The sequence below is a fragment of the Pseudophryne corroboree genome, chromosome 2 (assembly GCF_028390025.1).
Source record: "Pseudophryne corroboree isolate aPseCor3 chromosome 2, aPseCor3.hap2, whole genome shotgun sequence".
Taxonomy (NCBI): domain Eukaryota; kingdom Metazoa; phylum Chordata; class Amphibia; order Anura; family Myobatrachidae; genus Pseudophryne; species Pseudophryne corroboree.
Genome location: NC_086445.1, coordinates 611,202,346 through 611,225,879, shown reverse-complemented (window position 1 = coordinate 611,225,879; position 23,534 = coordinate 611,202,346). Strand labels below are relative to the sequence as shown.

The 23,534-nt window shown below is 40.8% G+C and overlaps 1 protein-coding gene across 1 annotated transcript; it reads right to left on the bottom strand.

The window, feature by feature from the left end:
* Positions 1-2,283: 2,283 nt before the first annotated feature.
* LOC135051017 (pancreatic secretory granule membrane major glycoprotein GP2-like) lies at positions 2,284-22,656 on the bottom strand. Its single transcript, XM_063957215.1, has 9 exons — positions 22,453-22,656; positions 22,232-22,330; positions 20,227-20,447; positions 17,086-17,240; positions 11,714-11,959; positions 11,278-11,434; positions 7,289-7,352; positions 4,831-4,866; positions 2,284-2,625 (listed from the first exon to the last, which is right to left on the bottom strand). Exons 1-9 carry the CDS (start codon positions 22,643-22,645, stop codon positions 2,564-2,566), a joined length of 1,233 nt encoding a protein of 410 aa, XP_063813285.1. The 5' UTR covers positions 22,646-22,656; the 3' UTR covers positions 2,284-2,563.
* Between the last annotated feature and the right edge of the window lie 878 nt (positions 22,657-23,534).

Below are 23,534 nucleotides of genomic sequence, written 5' to 3'. Positions count from 1 at the left end.
TTTTTTTCAATAAAAACTTTGCCAACATAATATTATATTAACAACAATATTATAAAAATAACTTAATGTTTAGATTTTTTATTTAAAAAAAAATCATATTCTGCCTCTTTCTGAACTACTGTATTTGGGTAGTGTAGCCTACACTAGTCTGTGGACTGGCTACGGCTTCAAATATCCCCCTCCTCTGTTGAGCCACAGAAACAATTTAAGGAAAGATAGGATGATTACAACCGCAATTATTAAATGAACAGGAGTGTCGGAATGAGGGGGAACGGGGGGGGGGGGGGGGGGGAACAAGGGCGCAGCATGCCCCCCCCCAAAAAAACATAACAGAGGGGCAGGAGCTGGAGAGGGGGAGCGCTTACCGCCGGATCACCGTGGAGACTCCTATCCTAATTTGGAAACTCTGCTGCAGCTGAGTGCTGCCCCATGCTCTTCACACAGATGCATTACTGAGAGGAGGCATGCCCATGCTGAGCCTGCTGGGACATCCCCGCCTCTTCCCAGTAATGCATCTGTGTGAAGAGCCAGCCAGGACACAGGACATGGGGCACGTAGTGGCGGAAGACTTTTCAAAGAAGGATTGGCGTCTCCATGGTGTTTCAGCAGTAAGCGCTCCCCACATGGGGGGGGGGGGCTTAGTCGTTGGGGGAGCGCCAATCATCCCCCCCCAACCATATAACACTGTAAATGAAGTATCTTTTTTTCATGATATATGTAGCACATTATTATGCAATTGCAAACACCTATTGACAGAAAGTGACCGTTTGTTAAAGGCAAAATGTCATTTGTAGGGAGCGGTTGGAAAAATGCAGGCGTGTCATGACCGTTTTCGGGGTGTACATCTGATGTCAGCTGAGATCATTGCAATGAAAAACATGGCATCTGGTGTGACTGCAATATCATTATTTTGAGTTGACATGGGTCAAATGCAACTGTCGATGGTGCTCGATTTTTGCGTAAGCATCGCAGTTATGAGACTGCATAGGCAAATTTTCAAATGCAGCAGTGGCCGTCTTTTTCGCTCTTCACATGTGATATTTAGCAGTTGCAGGTTTGAGACAATCGCTATTTCAGTCTCTTACTAGATGCACATATATATTGCCTGATGTAAACCTAGGGCATATGTTACTGTTGCAGATCTGGGTGCAACTTGGGCCAAATGTAATAGCGTGTGATTTGGCGAAGCCAGTGAGATACTCATTATATTTAAACCAGCAATTATTTTAACTAGGCTAACCTAGTTTTGCCTTTAAAATAATTGCCGTTTTTAACTTTGCTGCTGAGGTAATTTTTTTTCACACTACCGATCGTCACATGCCAATCTCAATGTTTTGTTTATGCTGTGCTCACACAAATTATACCTTGGTTGTTTCAGAAGACTTTGTATTTTTAGAAAATACCTTTGTTTTTTTACTCATTCTAATATTAATTTTTTTTTAACCTAAATGGCCAAAAAAGTGTTTTTTTTATTGAAATTTCAAAAAGTGAACCAAAAGTCCTATAAACACCATAAATAATTTCTCTGTGGTTCTTGTTTTGCCAGTAATCCACCTTTCCAAAAGCAGGATTTTATAATGAGTAATCTGCACTGTCAGATTTTCATTGGCTCAATTTAAACCCTTCCTAAGTGTAGGGAGAATATGGCAGCCAACAAGACCTACCATATTAAAAACTAGACAACCCAACTGCATTAAATGAGGGACAACTTTTCTATTTTACACATGATGAGGAAAGATATGGGCTTTAGGACCCCCTCCCCCATCTATGAAAAATATTAGTTATAATATTATTTTGTACTCCGTTATCATCTGGTGATCACCAGACAATAACTACTAATGTGGCACATAGTTTGAAAGAGGAAACACTCCTCTTTCAAGAGAAGTTGCCCCCATGTGTGTACAGGCCAATATGGGTGAGATAGGGCACAATGCACCCTTCCCTCATCTATACAGAAAAACAAATTCATAGCGCTGGGCAACATTTTCTCCCTTCTTTCAAATGTGGGTCCCTTTAATTTAATGGATGCCAGCATGAGGGGAGAACTCCCGACATAGGTACTGCCTAGCAATCACACTGAACACAATGTATACCTTTCTGCGGGGGCATATAGATTGAAAAAGGACGCAAATGCTCTTTCTGGCCCAGGGCACCAAAAAGTCTAGTTACATCTATTGAGCTCACATATGACTGCTACATTCTCAGTGCTTATGCAATGTACCAATAAATGAAACAGACAAATATCTTGTATACTACAAATACATTTATTTTATACAGTGATTGGATAAATACATACAGATCTTAGTTTATCTGATTTGTGTAATACAGGAAGCAGAAGAAAGTGAAATGGCTGACAGGGAAGCTCTGGGTATATAACATATCACCAGAAGGCAACCTGCTATGTTCACAATTTCCTCACAGTGCTATCATACAGACACTTCTAGCAAGTGAGGAAGAAAAATAAGTTAATTCAATCCCTTAACAATTAAGCCTTACATAAAAGTGATACCCATGATGTACTCCATCTACAACCTCCTCAGCACACCGGATTGCATTTGTCTTGTTAGAAGGGGTTAATGGTCAACAATGTGAGCAGAAAAGCAGCCAGCAAAGCCCATGATGCAGCTAGAGAGAAAGAGAGCAAGAGATGTACAGGTCCATCAAATGTTAAAGAAATGTCCCAAAGTCTCATGTCCATACTGTACTTTTACTCATTTGCTATCATTTATATTTCACCAGCGGCAAAGAACATTTATCCTATTTATGAAATCTGTTTCCACATCACATAACTATAAACTATAACATTTTCTCAGGCTTTATAACCACTGACACAAATGACATTAATAAATGATAATAATAATAATAACAATAATAAAAAAATAATAATAATAATAATAGTAGTAATCTGGCTGTAAATTAACTGAATGACGCAAAAACTGTTCGAAAAATGTAATGCAACAAAATGCAGCCAAAACTCCATATACTGAAGTTTTCTGGGTTTTGCCTGTTTTTCCCATATGTACCAGGCTCCGGAATGCAATACTCTCCTGATCTTTCACTCGATAGGCACTGCCATCTATAAATGGTGTTAATTAATAGAAACCTATGGGCTTCTGTTTGCATTGTGCACAGAGAGAGAGCAAAGAAGTGCCCCCAGTGTGTCGCATGGCTGACAGACGATTTTAATCTCAATTTGACATGCATGCCAGCATTATTATCGCCATTATGCAATATGTGGCAGGATTAATTGCATCCAAAAGCATTGCTTGATACATCCCTCCCTAAATATGCGTTGTATTAGCTTGAAAAAAAGTAAGATGACGTTTTCTAACTATGTACTGTATATACAGTATCTCATGAAAATATTTAACTTTTCTAGTAAAGATAAACTGCATCTGCTGTCATAATAGAACTCTGAAACATGTATTTTAAAAATATGATTAAAACAAAGAAAAGTTGTTGAAAAAGTCATAAATGATTCTAAAAACTTCTTTATATTTTCCCTCTATGGCTCCATCTTTGTTATTTGTTAAAGGTTGTATTACTATATACTGTATATCCAATTTTCCAATTTTCATTTACCAGTTGTTAATAATACCACTGGGTATTTTGTACTCCTGTGTGCATTTACCTTATCAGCCTTCTCTACTGTAATTTCTGTAACTGCTTATGATGTACACAAATTGTGAACAAAAGGACATCCGATGTAAGCATGTTGTGCCCAAACGTCTTCTCTGCCTAACTTGAACTGCTCCACAATACTCCACACTACCCTTTTCTGCTGCAGTCTCTTTTTTACAAGACTAAACTCCAGATTATATTGCCCTAAACAAGTCAGTTCCAGCCACCACATATGCTCTCTAGAGACTCAAACTTCAGCCCTGGCACTCTAAGCAAACCTGCCACTGCAAAAGTGACCCCATATTAATATGGTCTACTGCCAAGTTTCTTAACTACAAAGCACGTCTTCTTAATATACTACCACCTCCCAACAATTAAATCTATTTTTAGCCCTCAATAACCACTCAGGTGGGTAACCCTCTTTAACACACTTATATGCTGACCCACAATTATTCCAAAAGCAAGATTGAGACCATTCATCAAGAAATCTCTTCTTGCCAGATTAACCTACATACACCATCTCCTCCCACTTACCTATCCATCTTTAGCTTTTTCTCTCCTTTTATGAGGTATTCACACCCATCTTTTCCTCTTCTGCCTCAACTCATCCACCTTGACCACATTTCCCCCTAACATCTAAACTCCCACCCCATCAACTTACCTCTTCCTACTGTCCCTCTAGGCTAGTCCTTTTTCTTCTTCCTACTCATGCTCTTACAGCATCTCTCTTAAGGCCCATACACATTAGACGATGTCGCTCTGTGAGCGACATCGTCTAACGTCTCCCCCTCCCGGGCCGTTATCCTCATGAAAATAACTCTTCAGCTTTGTTCTCTATATTTAAAATACAGCCCCATAAACATTGCCGGAAAATGGCTCTTACTTTCTTGGGACACTGCTAAAACCTTTATCCAGTCTTTCATTATATCCAGCCTTGACTGCTGCAACTTTCTGCTACCTGGCCTAGCCTTACAGGTACATGCAATTTGCACATAAGGTACCAAATGCAAAGAGTTTATGTTATATACTGTATGCTTCTTCTTGGTATCTCTGCCTATCATATACATGTCATGTGATTTACTATCATAACACACTTATCTTTCTTAATCATAATTCATATCATACAGTATGTAATTCAGCTACAGGCTAACCTCTGCATTATGGTACAGTACACTGCCAGGTATTGTTTTTGTATTAAAATAATCTTACCTATATGGTGTCCTGAGCTGCTGAAAGAGAAAGTATCTGAAAAAAAGAATAAAGATTTACTTTAAATTAATAAACCTTGTTTATATTTATGTAATGGTTTAATTATTTCATGAAATTATGTACAGAACATAGAGTGCAAGAAATCAGTATAGAAAAAACTTATCAGAAAGCAAAAAAAATATCTTCTATGACATTTTAACAGCATGTTCTCAATCCAATGTAAAGGTATATTCATCAGACAACTTCCCTTCTGTGTTTTTCACCAACATTTCTTTACTGTATGTCAATAAGGTAGTATTGTTTCATTTTGTTTGACGGAGCAAGAGATGCAACTGAACAAGTAGAAACCCGTAAATTGCCTAAGCAGTGTTTCCTAAACTCATGGGTAAATTTACTAAAGCTTCTAAAACAGAGAATTGGTGATGTTACCCATAGCAACCAATCAGATGCTGTCTGTCATTTCTTATATTTCTTTTTTACAAAATGATAGATAACACATGATTGGTTGCTATGAGCAACATCACCAATTTTTAGAAGCTTTAGTAAATTTGCAAATTGCACCAGCCCTATCCTTGCTGCAAGAGTTTCGTATAAAAGCAGGCTTATCTCCATGTATGCACAACTCTGCATAGCCTGCAATCTCCCTTCATAAGCTTGCACTTACCACCCTATTATGCCCCAGCAGCTGCAAATGGGGATGTGGCAGTGCTGCATACAACTCTGCAGCACCATACAGTAGATGCGTGTGATCAGCTACAGAGCAAGCACAGGGCAAAGACACATAAGACCCTCCACAAAACCAGTCTGCATTCAGTTCTGCATCAGCTTGATACCCTATGTCTGTTTAATACTTTATCAAGAAAGTAGTCCACACAGTCCAGTGATGAGGACCCCCTTTACTGTAAATGCTAATTGTTGGATGAGGAGTGCTCCATGCTGCCTCCATCCATTTTCAGAGTCGGCAGTATCTAGGACCCCTATCAGGAGGTCTTACCTCTGACAAGTGCTGTGGCGCATGTGCGGCTTCTTCGTCTTTCACCTTGGCATCCATGATAAGAGGATGTGCACTGAGACTCTCCCCAGTGTTTCATCAATACAAGGACCCACACGTGTCCCAGACAACCCGTATCACCAGCGCTGGTATAGTGGAGCCCAGCACTAGGATGTTTGCTCTGTTTTCAGGCTGCATCCAGTACCCAGTTATGTTGTACCTGTAATATTCTCATGCGACTACAGCCTCCTGTATTTCTATGACTAATAAACCTAAGAAATTAAGGGGTAAATTACTAAGGTGGGAGTTTTTCTAGAACTGGTGATGTTGCCCATAGCAACCAGTCAGATTCGACTTAACATTTATGTAGCTGCTTCTAGAAGATAATAGATAGAATCTGATTTGTTGCTATGAGCAACATCACCAGTTCTAAAAAAACGTCCACCTTAGTAAATTTACCCCTAAGTTTCCTACCTTATGGGCTAATGGCCACTCATACACTAGCTGTGCAATACCAGCAAACCAGTGCTCCTAGGGCCTAAAGTACTGACCAGTCCCACTCTGCTCACTCTAAACTTTTGAGTCACCAGTTGGAAAAGTTCCAAAAAGAGGGTGAGGTCATACAGGGCCATAAGGCCTGATTCAGACCTGGAAGAAGGAGAGTGTTTTCCAGGATGCACTGCACATGTGTCTCCATGGTTACCACCAGTGGACGCAGATCAGAACTGCATGGAGATTTATGCAGTTCCAATAGGCATACCTGAGAGTTGACTGTGGAGAGACTATCATCAAACATTGTTGTGGGGCATGTTCTGCTGTCAGAGACTGCTTCCAGGGCCATAGAGAGCTTGTCTGGGTGCCTGTAATGTAGGGGTATGGTCTAATCACTAAGCTGTGCCATGCCCCCTTTAAAAAAAACATGAAAAACTACTGTTTATGATGTGACACGGGGGGGCGCTCTGCAGCCATGGGCTAATCGGGGAGGGGGGGGGGGGGGAAAGGGGTGTGTACAATCATTGCAATCACTAAGCCCCCCTATGCACTCACTTTCCTTGCAGGCAGGGGAGACTGCTGAACTTATGTGGCAGCAACCTCCCTGGACTCACCAAAGCCCAGCACACAGTAGCATATGGTGGGCTGGGGAGAGAGGCTGCAGCTAGATGTGAAGGAGGGGGTGCAGAAATTAGCAGAATTTTGCAGCAGCTGCTACTGCATTATCGACCACCTCTGAATCAGGTCCATAGAGAGCAACATAAGATTATTCTTACCTGCTTACAATCTTTGACATGTTACCATCTGTGACACTGAATACACCTATCCTGTTACCAAGTTCTCCATCTGATTGCAGTCAAAAGCACTGGTCAATACTTAAACACATGGTAGTGTTCAACCTTTTATTAAGCCCATGTTATACCAGAAAACAATATTGCTATACAAACATAAACATTGCTTTAGATTTACATTTACCTCTAAGATTGATGCTAATTTCTGGTCCATTAGGTATGTTAACTGCTGACCGGGCACTTTGTGTCTGTGAGAACAAAGAAAGCATGTCTTAAATTAACACCTGGTTGATCACTAACAAAGTGAAATAGAAGAGTGATGAAACCCTGCTGGGTATCTCTATAACAAACATGCCAAGTGAGTAATAGAAATTAGCAAAATATACAAAATGTAGCAAAATCCGTAGTGCTGTAATCAGTATGAAATGACTATAACATTATTATGTGAAAAATACCAATCTTTATTCATTAGAAGCAACAATTTAATAATACATTTATAAAATCACATATATTATTTTGGCAATGTCTATATGTAACTAACCACATGTACAGTATGGGTGGTATTCATGTGACCGGTGGTCAACAGACCGACGGTCACATGACCTCCCCCAAAATCCCACCCCCTCACTATCCTGATGGTCGGTATGCCGACCAACAGGGACTATTTCCACTCGTGGGTGTCCACGGGAATAGAACCCGTGGCGACCGCAGGGTGGCGAGCACGTTGGTATGCTGCTGGGATCCTGGGGTCACTACGCTGAGTGGCGGTCAGGAGACCATCGGTCAGCCATACCACACCCGTACAGTAGCATTGATATGTTTTAGCAATCCATCACTAGGTTCTTGCTGCAATGTTATTACAGATCAGCTGCTCAGATGTTGCATAGTATGTGAATCCAGTACTGACTCACGAAAGTTAATTCATCAGTGGCACATAGCATAATTTAATAATGTTTTTGATATAGTAAATATAGTTAGCATTTGTTATTGTGTAAAAAAAGTTTATTATATATGATCACCAATATTTTATACAGCATGTGATTTTAGCATATATTAATGTTTTCGAATAATTAGGTGGTTTTTTTTAATGACTGTGGTGCTGTTGATCTTTTTATTTTTTTGTGTTTTCTCTTGGTCAATAATTATTTATTATACAGGTTTTTAACATGATCATTGATTATTATTATTATTATTATTATTATTATTATTGCCCAAATACTTTTCCAGCATATTGGGTGTGTTTTTCAAGTTTATTGATTCAAAAAAGTGTTGCAATAATGAACCAACAAACAAGCTTTACATATTTCAGAATAACTTTGATAATGATGAAAGTCATTATGACGACCCTGTCAAATTCAGTAGCAAACCTTAGCCGAGAGATTCTCATCCAGTCCTCAATGCACCCCAACGGTCCAGATTTTAAGTTTACCCATGCGCACAGGTGACTTAAATAGCACTTCAGTCAATTTGATTTAGCCATCTATGCTGAGCCATGGATAGACTGCCGTGCACCTAAAAGCATGGACCACTGGGTGACCATTGGGGTGCCTTGAGGACTGCGTTTGAGAACCTCTGCCACAGACCAAACATCTTAAGCAATAGTTGCCATCCACTTCCTATTTTGCAGGGACAGTGTCAAGTTTTAAGGATTTGTCCCTGGCAGTGGTTTTCCTTAGAATTTTTTTTTTTTTTTTAACATTTACTAAGTGAACTTGTTCACACATGAAAATCCCTATTACTGAATGCATCTAATGTTAGCTTTTTGTATTTTGTAGACTTTATATATTACAATTTATTGCACAGGATTTCAAATAAAAAAATGAAATGAAAGATCTGACAAATAGTTAACAATTTCATAAACAGGCAATAAAATAAATATTAGATTGGTCACTATGGTTTAATACCATGTAATTTATTTATTTTAATTGTTCCATGTAAGTTGCTATCAATAGACATAAAATGACAACTTCTATAGAGAATTTTTTGAAATCTCTCTCCATTAGCAATCTATGTCCTAACATACTAGTTATAGAAACAAATTATATGTGGATTTTCATGTTCAGTTTAGTACAGTGTTTGATATTGATATTGCTTTGTACAGACTCAAACATGAATCTTTTGTCCCATGATCTCAAAATCCACATGGGTCAGAAGAATGTAATATCATAATGTTTATGTATTTGCATCATTTGCATGTGTACAAACACATGTTCAAGCCACCTTATTAAAATGTTGGATGCCAGTCACCTTCAGACCACTTTGAAACTAAAGCTGTGTGGTAGAGCAGCTGAAGCTATGTGTTTAAAGAATGTTTATGGTCATTTTAAGTTAACCCCTGGGTATACCCTGGCCGATATATCGCAAGATGGTTGTTGGGTGTGTACAAACAATATGTCTGTGGATGATGTCATAGATGTTAATAGACCACTGGGGACAGGATCTAGCATATGATTGTCATGTGACTGCTGCAGTCACACTGCACATAGGGTTGGAGCTGCTAGTGTTCCAGCCAGGTTCAATTTCTGACAATACTACAGGAAAATCAGATAAGTAAAAAGTTGAATGTGGATACCAATCTGGTTTAAACTTGCCCTCCTCCTGGTCTGCAGGAGGAGGGCATGTTGCTGTGCAGAAAAGGGCACCTTGCTGTTGTGCAAGAGGGTAGGTGTGCATGATATGCAGGAGGGGGGCATGTTGTTGTGCAGCAGAGGGGGATGTGTGGTGCGCAGTAGGGGGGCATGCTGTTCTTGTACATTTGGGAAGCATATTGCTTCTGTGCAGGAAGGGGGCATGTGTGGTATGTACAGGGGCAGATTGGCCACAGAGCTCACCAGGAAGATTCCTGGTAAGCCAACGTGTCCGTGAGGCCTGTTTTGTGTGTTGTCATATGCCATGGCTACACAGGATGTTGTACCACTTGTGCTGCCTATGTCAGGCCAGTTCTACAAAATCTTACAGGGCTTTTAGTCTCAATCCGCCTCTGGTCTCAGACACAACTGCAGCAAGGAAGGCCGCAATTGCGTACTATCAGGACCTACGAGGAGGAATCCTGTCCTCTTCAACAGACCCAAACCCCTCATCAGACTGCACCCCCATTAGGGCTGCTTACAGAAATTTCCCGGGCTGTTTTATCATCCCAATCCTCCCCTGGGTATGTAGCAGGGGGACACGTTGCTCTTATACAGGGCGGGTATGTGTGGTGTGCAGGATGGCATGTATGGTGTGCAGAGAGCTATATTGTCATTGGGCAGGAGGGGGGCATGTGTGGTAAGAAAAGTGGGTCATGATGTTTTGCAGGGGAGATCAGACTGATGTTGTGCAGTGTGATGTTATTATACAGGGGGTGGTCAGACTCATGTTGTTGTGTAGTGTGATGTTATTATACAGGGGTGGACAGACTCATGTTGTTGTGCAGTGTGATGATATTATACAGGGAGTGGTCAGGCTCGTGTTGTTGTGCAGTGTGATGATATTATACAGGGAGTGGTCAGACTCGTGTTGTTGTGCAGTGTGATGATATTATACAGGGAGTGGTCAGACTCGTGTTGTTGTGCAGTGTGATGATATTATACAGGGAGTGGTCAGACTCGTGTTGTTGTGCAGTGTGATGATATTATACAGGGAGTGGTCACTGGTCAGACTCGTGTTGTTGTGCAGTGTGATGATATTATACAGGGAGTGGTCACTGGTCAGACTCCTGTTGTTGTGCAGTGTGATGATATTATACAGGGAGTGGTCACTGGTCAGACTCGTGTTATTGTGCAGGGGGGTCATGTGTGCCGGGGAGAATATGTGAAGGAGGCATTTTAGTGTGCATGTTGAAAAATTTCCAGAAAAGCTGGTTCTATGATGGGTCACTCACCTACTCCAAATTGAGTGGGTGGGAGGGTGGGGTGGGGGTGTGTGTGTGTGTGTGTGTGGGGGGGGGGGGTGTACATAGCATACACTTGCTCTGGGCCCCCTGGCTCCATGCTATACCTATAATCCCTGCGTGTCTTCCTTGTGCTGCTGGAGTGACACTCGGGAATGCTACTATTTCAAAATTACTAATAGGATATCATGTTCCCACTTATCCAAACACTTTTCAGCCTCCTATATGAACTTGTGCTGTCATTTTGTCAAGTGTGTACAATACTGCTTATTAGAGCAGTGAGATACAATAAATTTACTCACCCCATTACATCCACTAGCTTTGCTACAGAGAACCACATCACAGAATATAAACACTTGAGGGTATCCTGAAAATTGGAATGTACTGATTTGAATGATGTCCTCCAGACTTATTCCATTTTGCACCACTGAGACTTGAACTTGACTATTATCTGCAGAGCTGTGAATAGAAATCAAATGGCATGCATGATTCAATTCTCACTTGCTGTATTTCATGTAAATTAGTATTAGGGGAATATGTTCAGATTCATTGTGCCCTCATAAAAGGCTGAGCCTAGAGTTTGTACTTTCTATCTATTGTATATGGACGCATGTGTTTCATGTGCACATAAATGCAGTTTTCTATATGACTAATTGCTCAACTTTTAAAGGGTGCATGGTATGGCATCATCTGTATTCATTTAGCAAAATCAAAACCAAAATATATGCTCTAACTTACCCTCCTGTTACAAGAGGCACCCTATTTAGGTCATCCCGATTATTGGTAGAAGTGGCATAGCATGTCTCTGCCTTTAAAGCAAATGCACTACCATCTGCATCTGGAGAAAACACCCCGATATAGATAACTGTTCCAACCACCACATCTTCATTCTCTTCTATTGGAATAGTGCACTCCAGATCACTGTATGCAGCCATGGTGACAGTAAAAGAGCCGGTGCCATCCGTTGGTTGTATAGTGACTGTACTGTAAAAATGAAAGCACCTCAGTCAAAAACTATTTTAATGACACAATCACTGTCTTTTAAACAATCCATTAACTTTAGAGGTTTAAATAGAGATAAAGGCAACTGAAATGTGCAACCTGATAAATCTGGCATATCTGACTGACCTAAGCAAGAAAAAAAGCATTTTGTTCCCCCCAGCACCCTGAATGATAGCAGTAACCAGATATAAATCCCACACAATTTTAGAATTCAGAGATCTCGGTTACATATATATGTGCAAATGTATGATTAAGCTCCCAAGCTGCGTCAAGGCCTTTCTGTATATTGGGGGTCCTTAGCGCTATATCTAGGTGCAGGGTGTGGCACCCCAAAAATTAGCATAAGCCAGATATCCCAGGGTAGCATACCAGTGAAAAAACTATAGTGTTAATAAATTAGGGCACAGGTTCTCAAACTCGGTCCTCAGGACCCCACACGGTTCATGTTTTGCAGGTCACCTGCAGATTTTTAAAATGTGACAGTTGGTGATACACACTGCACCTGCTGGGTGACATGGAAAACATGAACCGTGTGGGGTCATGAGGACCGAGTTTGAGAACCAATGAATTAGTGTAAGGAAGTTGAAGCTATAAAGGAAGTGATGCAAAAATTAGATGTCATTAAAATAGGAAATAGTGTGAAAGAAATTAGTAACTGATAAGTGTTAATAGAATGTAAAGGTATGTCATACTGAAGCCATCCAGCTCAGCCAATCCAGGGGCACCACACCCCACACCTCTATAACCCCAATCTGGGTCTATGATTACCCAGCAAAGAGCCAAAGAGCCACATGATAATGGCTCCTTACTTAAATATATGTAAGCTAAGATATATATATATATATATATATATATATATATATAAATACACATACACCAATGTTTCCTCAGATTGCCCCACGGGCTGCCTTGCTCTGGTGCCTTCCACTAGGGTGTTACCCCCATATCCAAGCAGCAAATAAACGAGGCGGCCCTCAGAGACTTGTAATTCAACGTGACTTTAGTGAAAACACAACATATCAATATTTCGGGGCGCAAAGCCTGATGAAGGGGTTTGCGCCCCGAAACGTTGATGTGCTGTGTTTTCACTAAAGTCACGTTGAATTACAAGTCTCTGAGTGCCGCCTCGTTTATTTGCTGCTTATATATATATATATATATATATACAAACATACATACATACATACATACATACAGTAGATACAGATCTAGATATACATCTGACAGACCTGACTGTCAATTAGCTATGGTAATTTACTGTGGCTAAATGATCCTATGGGGGCTATCCAATTTAGCCCCGAAAGCCGTCAGTCATATAGGTCTTTTTCAGCTGCTTGATTCAGGAGAAAAAAATCCCTGACAAATAAATGACCCATTTTTATTGTTGTGACCACAAAAACCCATGATCCCAGATCCCATGTGTTTTCACCCAAAAATATGTCATTTTTTTGGACACAATAAAACAGCCTCTAATTGAAGTGGCGATAATAACCATCAGGTAAAAATCGTGGTAAAAGCCCTTTTTTTTTTTTTTTTTGCTTACAATTTTTTGTGGGTAATTGAATATCCTCCTATAGCTTCTAATTACAGTGCCGAATCTGGAAATAACATTTTGATATAGAGGCATTGGCGTTTCTATAATGGGTGCAGTGTGTGCGGTGCACACGGGCCCCTGAGTCCCGAGGGGGCCCACACTGCACACACTGCACCCATTTCTCCTATACTTACCTTTCTGGAGTCCATCGCTGACCATGTGGGCCCTCTCCTCTCCCATAGCTGTCGCGCCGCTGCTAGCGCACTGACCACTAGAGACTCTGACAAGTGCCAGAGCCTACAGCGCTCAGAGCGCTAGCAGCGGCGCGACAGCTACGGGAGAGGAGGGGCCCACACACAGAGTCTGCACACGGGTCCCCTCCTCTCTAGATACGCCCCTGTATAGAGGATTTAATAGTAATTTAATAGGCATGGGGCACTGTGAGTGGTGAAGTGAGCCCAGCAAATAAAGGGCAAAAAAAACCCTGGTTTTGTATTTTAAATTCTTGCAGCTTTAAATCTAAGGCAGAGACACTGAAATTGCACTGCTTCACAGAACTTGCAACGTATTACATATATATCCCTTAGGGCCTAATTCAGACTTGATCGCTCCTCTGTGAATTTGCAGAGGTTTGTGATCGGACAGTCACTGTCCAGACAATCCGCCCCGTGCAAGTCTGCGTACGCCGTGGAAAAAGATTTGCAAATGCCGGTCAGCTGCAAATCTGTTCACAACTCACCATCGAATGATTTTTCCAGTTGGTGCAGTCTGTACTTAGCCCAGGACTTACTCCTACAGTGCGAAAGAAACAGGTTGATCGGGGCTAGAGCGGACATCACACACCCACCCTGAAAACACTTGGGAACGCCTGCGTTATTCCTGACACTCCCAGAAATCAGCCAGTGACCACCCTCAAACATTTGCTTCCTGTCAATCAGCCTGTGTTCACCTAGCGATAAAAAAAGACACTGACTTCTTTCACAGTTTGGCCTCGCCCCTGCGCATTACAATCCATACGCATGCGCAGTCATTCGATAATCAACCACCTTGTGATTTTGCACTACAGCGATCAGGTCTGAATTAGGCCCTTAGTCTTTGGCATGTCTAACTATGGACGCTCACTACAGCTGACACCAAACATGGACATTCTTCTCCAAGCTGCTGCCACTAATTACTTTACTCACAGGGAAGGTTTCGTAATGCTTAATTTTGGGACAACCTCCCCCTACGACAAGAGAAAACGAGACTTGCTGTACTTTCCTATTGAATCTTTGGACATGTTATGAAAACAAAGGAATGACATTTTGCTGGCTGAGAACAGTGTGCCTACGGAGCTGGACTGCATTTTCATCTTTGATAGGCTGTTTTCAGGCTTGGACTGGCCCACAGGGGTACAGGGGAAACCACCGGTGGGCCCCACTTCCTGGGGGCCCACCTCCAGCTCTAAGGATCAGGTTCCAGACTGTGCTTATGAATTATACATTATACATAAGCACTGTCATAAAGAAGGCCCAGCAGTGGATGTTCTTTTTGAAGCAACTCAGGAAATTCAACATCCCGCAGAAGCTGCTGCTCATCTTCTACACAGCGATCGTAGAATCGGTTCTATGTTCCTCGATCACAGTCTGGTATGGAGCTGCCAATGAGAGTGACAGACGGAGGCTGCAAAGGGTTGTGAAGACAGCTGAAAAAAGATCATTGGGGCTGACCTCCCTCCCATCCAGTAATTATACCAGTCAAGAATTAGGAAGCGAGCGGAGAAAATCATGGCAGATATGCAGCACCCAGGTCACGAACTGTTGGAACTGCTTCCATCAGGCAGACGCTACAGGTCCATTCCCAGAAAGTCGACCAGATCCATTAAAAGATTCATCCCACTGGCTGTCCACCAGCTGAACAATATATAAAACGTCTAACATGTATAATATGTCTAATATGTTGAGTCTATTGTACAGTTGCAATGTGCAGAATGAACTCATACGTGTAATGTTTGTAACGTATGCTACATTTTTCCCCCTTCTTATGCTATGTATTCCCCTTCATGTTGCTGCTTGGCGATGCATTGTACCACAAAAAATTCCTAGTCTACATGAGTACACCTGGCCAATAAAGCTGATTCTGATTCTGATAATATAGCCAGATAAAATAGTGAAATACATCTTGCCGGTGATTGGTCTTCACTATTTTTTTAAAGTTGGAACTATTTTTATGTATGTATTTATGTTATTTTCATGAAAGATGGGCAGGTACCCGTTGGCCAGTGCTGTGTGCTTTCTTACCATGCTAGAATTTGCTAGTCCGACTCCTTAGTGGTCACATCAAGATATGTTTAAAGCACTTTAACCCACATTAACATTCACTATTACATAAAAGTGTGGCTTATGAGAAAATGTGCATTCCATGTTTTATTACTGCACATGCTCTGTAAGATGAAGTGCTACATGTGTAGGTACTGTACTGTAGAATAACCTAATATATGAATCATGACTTCCATGTTATTGTATCATTAATACAGTCAGATGCACAGCTCCATTTAATCTGTTGCCTTGGTTGTCAGTGTATCTCTTCTGAGGGTGTGGCACACCCACTTAGGTATAAAGCTAGATAGACACCATGGTGCAACCCTGCGATGTGGCAATGCAATGTAATAATACATTGTATCTGCCATACACACTAAACAATCTGCTGTATGGCGGCATGCAGCATTTCCAATGGGTTGATTCACTGAGCGATGGCCAGGAATGACAGATTGAGGGTATTCACTGAACGATGTGTACAATATATCATTCCGATCAGATGATATGTTGCACGATTTATCATATAGTGGGTATAAAGTATTTGCAATTGTTATTTGTGTTATTATCTCCAGCACTTAATGATTATATATAATTATTATTATTAACAGTTATTTATATAGCGCACAGATATTCCGCAGCGCTTTACATCAGTCCCTGCCACTTACAATCTGTATTCCCTATCACATGTACACGCACACACATTCTCGCTAAGGTTAATTCTGTTGGAAGCCAGTTAACCTACCAGTATATTTTTGGATTGTGGGAGGAAACCGGAGTACCCGGAGGAAACCCACACAAGCATGGGGTGAATATACAAACTCCACACAGTTAGGCCCATGGTGTGAATCGAACCCATGACCTCAGTGCTGTGAGGCAGTAATGCTAACCATTACACCATCCATGCTGCCCTATTTAGTAAAGATCTCTATACAGTCCTGCACATTTGTTATCATGACTAGAGGTACAGTCTAGCCACTGCCACCTCATACTGATGCATTAGGAGAATACGTATCCCCAGCACCTAATAGTCTAATATTATCAGAGAGAAATCAGTTGGCAATAGTACATAGCCCTACTTGCTCTGAATCCCTCCAGCACCACATCATTGAATTTCAAGCCAATATCTTTATGGACAGAAAACTGTGCTCTGTATCAAACATTTTCTATGTCCTCTGTTAAAATATGTTTCCTGTAGTTTTAGGAATGAATTACAGAATAATATGCCTGTAAAACCTCACTTTGTGGCCTAACACCATGTATAACCATAGGTCTCTCACCCGACTATAGGATGTAGAGCGAACTCTAGACTGGTCTGCATGCTCAGGTTGTATGCACAGGTCATGTTGTAGCTGATTGGATTCTTGGTAATGAGAGGTCCAGAATATGGATTAATGAAAATAGTGTTGGTAAAATAGATCTTTGATGAGTCCTCCTGCATCAGGAAATATAATGAAAACAATGTAAAAATGAAAGTATATAATGCCAAAAAGGGAAATATGTTTTGTTTGTCATATACTGTATTGCTTCTTTCATTCATTACCATCACATTTGTATAAAACACTGGGAGAAAGGATAAATGCAATCACACTGACACAAACTTTTTTTCAGAATAATATTACAAAGGGACAAAAGCATGAGGTCAGAGTGATGAACTGTTCTTAGGGGGTCATTCCGAGTTGTTCGCTCGTTATTTTTTTCTCGCAACGGAGCGATTAGTCGCTAATGCGCATGCGCAATGTCCGTAGTGCGACTGCGCCAAGTAAATTTGCTATGCAGTTAGGTATTTTACTCACGGCATTACGAGGTTTTTTCTTCGTTCTGGTGATCGTAATGTGATTGACAGGAAGTGGGTGTTTCTGGGCGGAAACTGGCCGTTTTATGGGAGTGTGTGAAAAAACGCCACCATTTTTGGGAAAAACGCGGGAGTGGCTGGAGAAACGGAGGAGTGTCTGGGCGAACGCTGGGTGTGTTTGTGACGTCAAACCAGGAACGACAAGCACTGAACTGATCGCACTGGCAGAGTAAGTCTCGAGCTACTCAGAAACTGCACAGAGAAGTCTTTTCGCAATATTGCGAATCTTTCGTTCGCAATTTTGATAAGCTAAGATTCACTCCCAGTAGGCAGCGGCTTAGCGTGTGCAAAGCTGCTAAAAGCAGCTTGCGAGCGAACAACTCGGAATGACCCCCTTTGTCTTTATCAGCTTGGTAGCACATGCAGGCTGGGAGGTTCAAGAAATGGATCAATTGCTCTCAGCTGTCCTGACTCCTGATCATTTTTTTTTTTAGTGTGACTCCTACACCTACTGCCCTGGAAGTTCTAGCAAAATGGAACTGTTATTCCCAGAGGGAGGGGCCCATATTTATTTGCGCTAGACTGATCCACTAAATAATTCATTGCCAAATTGAACAAGCAAGAGAACAAAGGCTCACATGTTATAGGTGCGCCCCATATGAAGGGGCCGGCCTAGCTTACCCTAGCCTTGTGCTTTAAGCAGCTTTCGGACCCAGTGCTTTTAGTCCCTCCTGCTTTACCGGTAACTAGCCTTTTATATTAGTGCTGTTGCTCAGTGCATTTTTTATTTTAACACATCTAAAATGCCAAGTTGATGATGATGACTGGGCTATCTAGTTAGTATTTTGATAAAAAGATATAAACTTGTAGGCCAACATCACAGCTTCCTAATTTCTGCAATTCCTACACTATTATATTTTCATTAAACACCTTTTTCTTAACAGAAGTGGCTTCTTAACCACTTGCCTGGCATGGTTGCATCACATGCGACAACACCAGGTTGGGCTTTCCCTGACATGGTCACATCTGTTGCGACCAGTCTGAAAGCTCATTGTGCAGTTGCAGGAAGATACTCTTCCTGCAGCTGCCGCTCTCCAGAGGAACCTCACGGTCCCTCTGCTTCTTGGTTCCCTCTGCTTATTGCCTGAAAGCTATGACAGATGGCTTTCTTAGCCAATCACTGGTCAACCCTTTGAATTCAATGAGATTTTGAAATTTGGCAAGATCTAACAGCGGGATCATGAGGTTTTTCATTGGCTAGGGAACCAGGGCAGGCAGGGAGATCTAAGCTGAGGCTCAGACTGCCTTGGATACCAAAGTTCGGGTGGGTTCGGTTTCCTTGGAAAAAGAACTGGTCATCTCTAGTGGCAACACTGCTGAACTTTATTTATGACAATTTGTTTTACTGTGAACTGATGTACTTTAAGACTTTGAGAGATTTATGTAAGTCAAGAATTAATGTTACATTCTCTGTGATCTCATTTGGTCTATGTATGATTCCCAACAGTCAAAGCTTCCTATCTAAATTTCCGAGTGTTTGTTTTCAAGAAACTCTAACCAATGCCTCTAATCTTGCCTTATTGATGGGCCTCCGATAAGCTAACTCCTGATGCCTATTAGCATTTATATTTTTTACAACCTACAGTATACTTTAAATAGTAAAATATATGGTCATGAAAAGTACTGTAATTTCTGTGTTGTTAGTGTAAACAGGCTGTGTTTGTCTATTCTTGGACTTAGATGAAAATCAGATAATATTTTGGGCAAGATTCTGAGGCGGATGCAAGTCCCAAAGTGGACGGATTCTACATATATTTGCAGACTGCACATGTGCCACAGAAAGCAATTACAGGCCGTGCATGTACCACCCAATGCATACGTACCTTGATGAAAGATAAAAGAGCAGACAGTTTCTTCCATGCGTGGTTAGTTACAGTACCTCTGCTCATGAGATGGGCATTGCTGGGTGGAACTGAGCAGCTACTGTGCAGAAGCACAGACCAGACAATTGGCCTAACTCAGACCTGATTGCAGCATCACATTTGTTAGCAAATGGGAAAATCCATGTGCACTGCAGGAGGGGCAGATATAACATGTGCAGAGAGAGTTAGATTTGGGTGGCGTGTGTTCAAACTGAAATCTAAATTGCAGTGTAAAAATAAAACAGCCAGTATTTGCCCTGCACATAATCAATATAACCCACCCAAATCTAACTCTCTCTGCACATGTTATATCTGACCCCCCCCCCCTCCCCCTGCAGTGCACATGGTTTTGCCCATTTGCTAACAAATTTGCTGCTGCAATCAGGTCTGAATTAGGCCCAATTACTGTCAGTGGAGTGTTATGGATGGCTCGTCTCCCAACTTACTTGCTTGTGTAATGGAAATGGGACACCTGTTTTGGATGGATGGGTGTAAGTTCTGATGCTAATAATGACATTGCGGCAACAGGCAGAAAAACAGTGAAATCTTAAATATTTATTGTACTATGCCATCTTCAAAATACTCTGCTACGGTACCTATTTTTCATATTAAAAATGAAATGTAAAGGTCACAAAGGAGTAAGAAGGAAATTACTTTTACATCACACCACACACAACATTTAATCAAAGGAAAAAGTATTTTACCTCAATTATATTCCCGCACCATCCTACGTTTGCTTGTACTTGAAGTTTCCACACGTCAGTATTGTTGATAACATCAGGATATGTGTAGTTGCAGATACCACTGCTATTAGCCAGATGTAAAGTACTGTAATCATACCCAAGTTTTTGCAGTTTGCATTTACTGATAGCAGTTATCATTGTACCACTACCACAGTCCACTGTAGGTTTCAAGTCTGAAGGTGCTGCATACAAACAAAAATGCTCATTTTAGATTTGAAAAAGTATTAAGACCAAATATATGTATCCAAGATCACCATCAGGGGGATACAGCCAGTGCGGATGTGACAGGCTTAGAGGGGCCAGCAATACACCAATGATTGTGTCTGTGAACTGCTTCTTATTCACAGGTAGATGTTCTGCTGTGAGAAATAAACAGCTTGCAATCAGAATTATTGGTAAACTGCTGGACCACACTATCAGTGTCCAATGTTCTACTGTTGAATGCAAAATGATTCAGACAGGTTCCAGTACAAACAAGAGGATATGAACACCTTTAGTTACACTTTCTGTGGCAAATCTTATACTATAATCTGAATTCTGTCAGTCACATGTTTAAAAACATGTATCTATTATGTGCGCAAAATGCCCTGTAATATAATAAAAGTCTCTGGGCAAGATATAGCAATGGTATTTTTCAATAAAATCTCCAAAATTTAATGTCTTCACTGAAGGGTCATCTGTATGTATGATTAGGGTCTGAGGCAGATGTTGGAGATGTTTGCTGTGATTCTGTGGCAGAGCAGTCTTTATATGTTTAATTGGGACTGCATACAACATCATGAATCATCTTGGGATCTATAGCTAACAAAGGGGAAGATTCATAGGTGGGCGCAATTTCGATTCAGTTGCAATTGACCAATGTTTTTAGATCTGTGCATGTGAAGGAGCTGCACTGTGCACATGCAGATCTGGTCCTGTATCATTGGGCACAGTGTGGCTGCAGACATCGAATGATTGACAATCTGAGGCCATTTGGTTATGGAAACTGGGCAGTGTCGGAAGCTGAAGCCAGTCACAGCGTCTTCGGTCACAGAATCACTGGCCGTGACAGTTTAGTTGTGGTGGTTCATTCTGAGCAGATGCTTGATGACTGGTGCCATTTTGCTGATAGTCATCTAACTCTGTATCTTCAGAAGCATGCAATGGATCTGAGAAGCCAGTGGCAGGGGTCTAATTTTAAAAAAAATGCAACATTTACATAACCTCTAAGATTTGCTGCTACCGAAGATGCAGTACCGACACCACTTGCGTCCACCTCTTAATCAGGTCCACAATCTCTAGATGGTAGTAGCCATTATATCCTATAATACTGCAAAGTGGCGTGGAGAAGGGTCCGAAAAAACGTCTCATCTTGGCCACCAGCACATTTGCTGCCTGATGGCTGTGCATACGCATTTCATCAACCTACTCATAAACCCAAAAGTGATGACAAAGCCGGCACTGCTAGTTGCTGTGGAGCTGTGTCAGCATTTTGATGGACCATAAATCAGGTAAATAGACATTTCCGTATGTTACTGATCGCATTATGAATGCAATCATTAATAAATCTCACATTCTTTGTGAGTTTGGGATAATAAGGAGGTTTACAGACATTCGCTATTTTCTCTGTTTATGATTCTAAACTCATAATAGAAACTGTCACTGGCTAAACTGTGACGCACATTTACTAATGATTACCAGCTACTCTGTGTCTAGGAATTTAAGGTGCTGCTATTTTCTTCTGCATGGAGCTGATGTGACACTGTTGTTGATTTTATACTATACTTTGTTTTGTTATATATTAAAAATATTAATATATAATATATAATACATTCATAACTAATTATGAGCTGTTATTTTTATAGTTGCAACATATCCATTATTTTATCATTTGTTATTACCTTTTATTTAGCGTGTGTAAATAGGAATAATGAATGTCTTTATTTACTAATCTAATCTTATGTATAAAAGCATGGATAAAACGTACTTAGCCCACTGTATACGGCTGTATTACAAGCACAGTATGGTGTTTCAGTTGTTTCACAGTATTCATCACTTTTACATGATGGATTGCACATCTTCACATCTATAAAAGAAAGCCATGGTTAGAAGACAAAGGAAACCTGCTGCTAAATCAACAGTTTCAGCTCTCTGATACTATATAAAGTATTTTAGATGTGTAATAATAATCACTTGCAGGTAACTCACCTGTGCAACAACCCGCTGATGAATCCCAATAGAAGCCAGGTTGAACGTTGCAGCAGTCATTAGTCTGCACTATGCATTCTCCATTACTTGCAGGAACACACTGTGTGCCATCAGCACAAAAGCATCCACTCTGGTCAAGGCATTGTCCTCCACAAGTTGTGCATGAAGTCACAGAGCCATCTGCAGAATACATACAGCACTGTATGTGTCATTTTCATTACTCTGCAACTGAATGCTACATTAAAGTGAACATTGGCGTGAGACCTTATAAGGAAGAAGATACAGAATAGAGGAGAATGGAGAAGAGCATTTTGCCAGAGATGTAGTAAATGCTACAATGTAAATTATTTGTATAGTAGCCAAGTTTGTATGTTCACTCATGTAACAGAATAAAATGTACAATAAATCAGCAGTCTCCAGTTATCACTAGACTTTCCCAGACCAAAAAGAACGACAGAGAAGCATATGCTGTCCAATAATGACATCCCTAGCAGGGGAGGATTTAGGGGTCATGGTGCACCTAGGCACAACAGTAATGGATGCTCCCCTGTGCCTAATTTTGTTATTTTCATTGATTGGTTTTAAGCTCTCATTTGATGATTCACAATTTACTATAATAATAAAACTATGACATTCCATTTTACAGTATGTATATATATTTACTAAGTAGGACAGCTTACAAGGGCAGTCCTACCCATTTACACACCACTCAAGATAGTGTATGGTCCAGTAAAGTGGAAATATTTTGTTTTCACTGGTAAATTTCAATCTGAAAGTACTAAAACAAGCATCCAAGTGCCACCCCCTGACAAGTGCCACCCCTAGGCACTTGCCTATTAGGAAATTTACTACTGATCACAAATAGTTATCTCCTTATTAGTAACCTTATGTGTTTCATTACAACTGGACATCACACATTTTTGTTAGAGTAGAGTTTGCGAATGTGGGATGGCCAATATGCACACTATTTTAATAACTCTTATAAGTGACAGACATTATCATATCATGCCAGTTAAATGCTTCTGTTACCAAGGAAAGGGGGATTCCCACAATATTATATGTTATGAACACATTCTGCAATA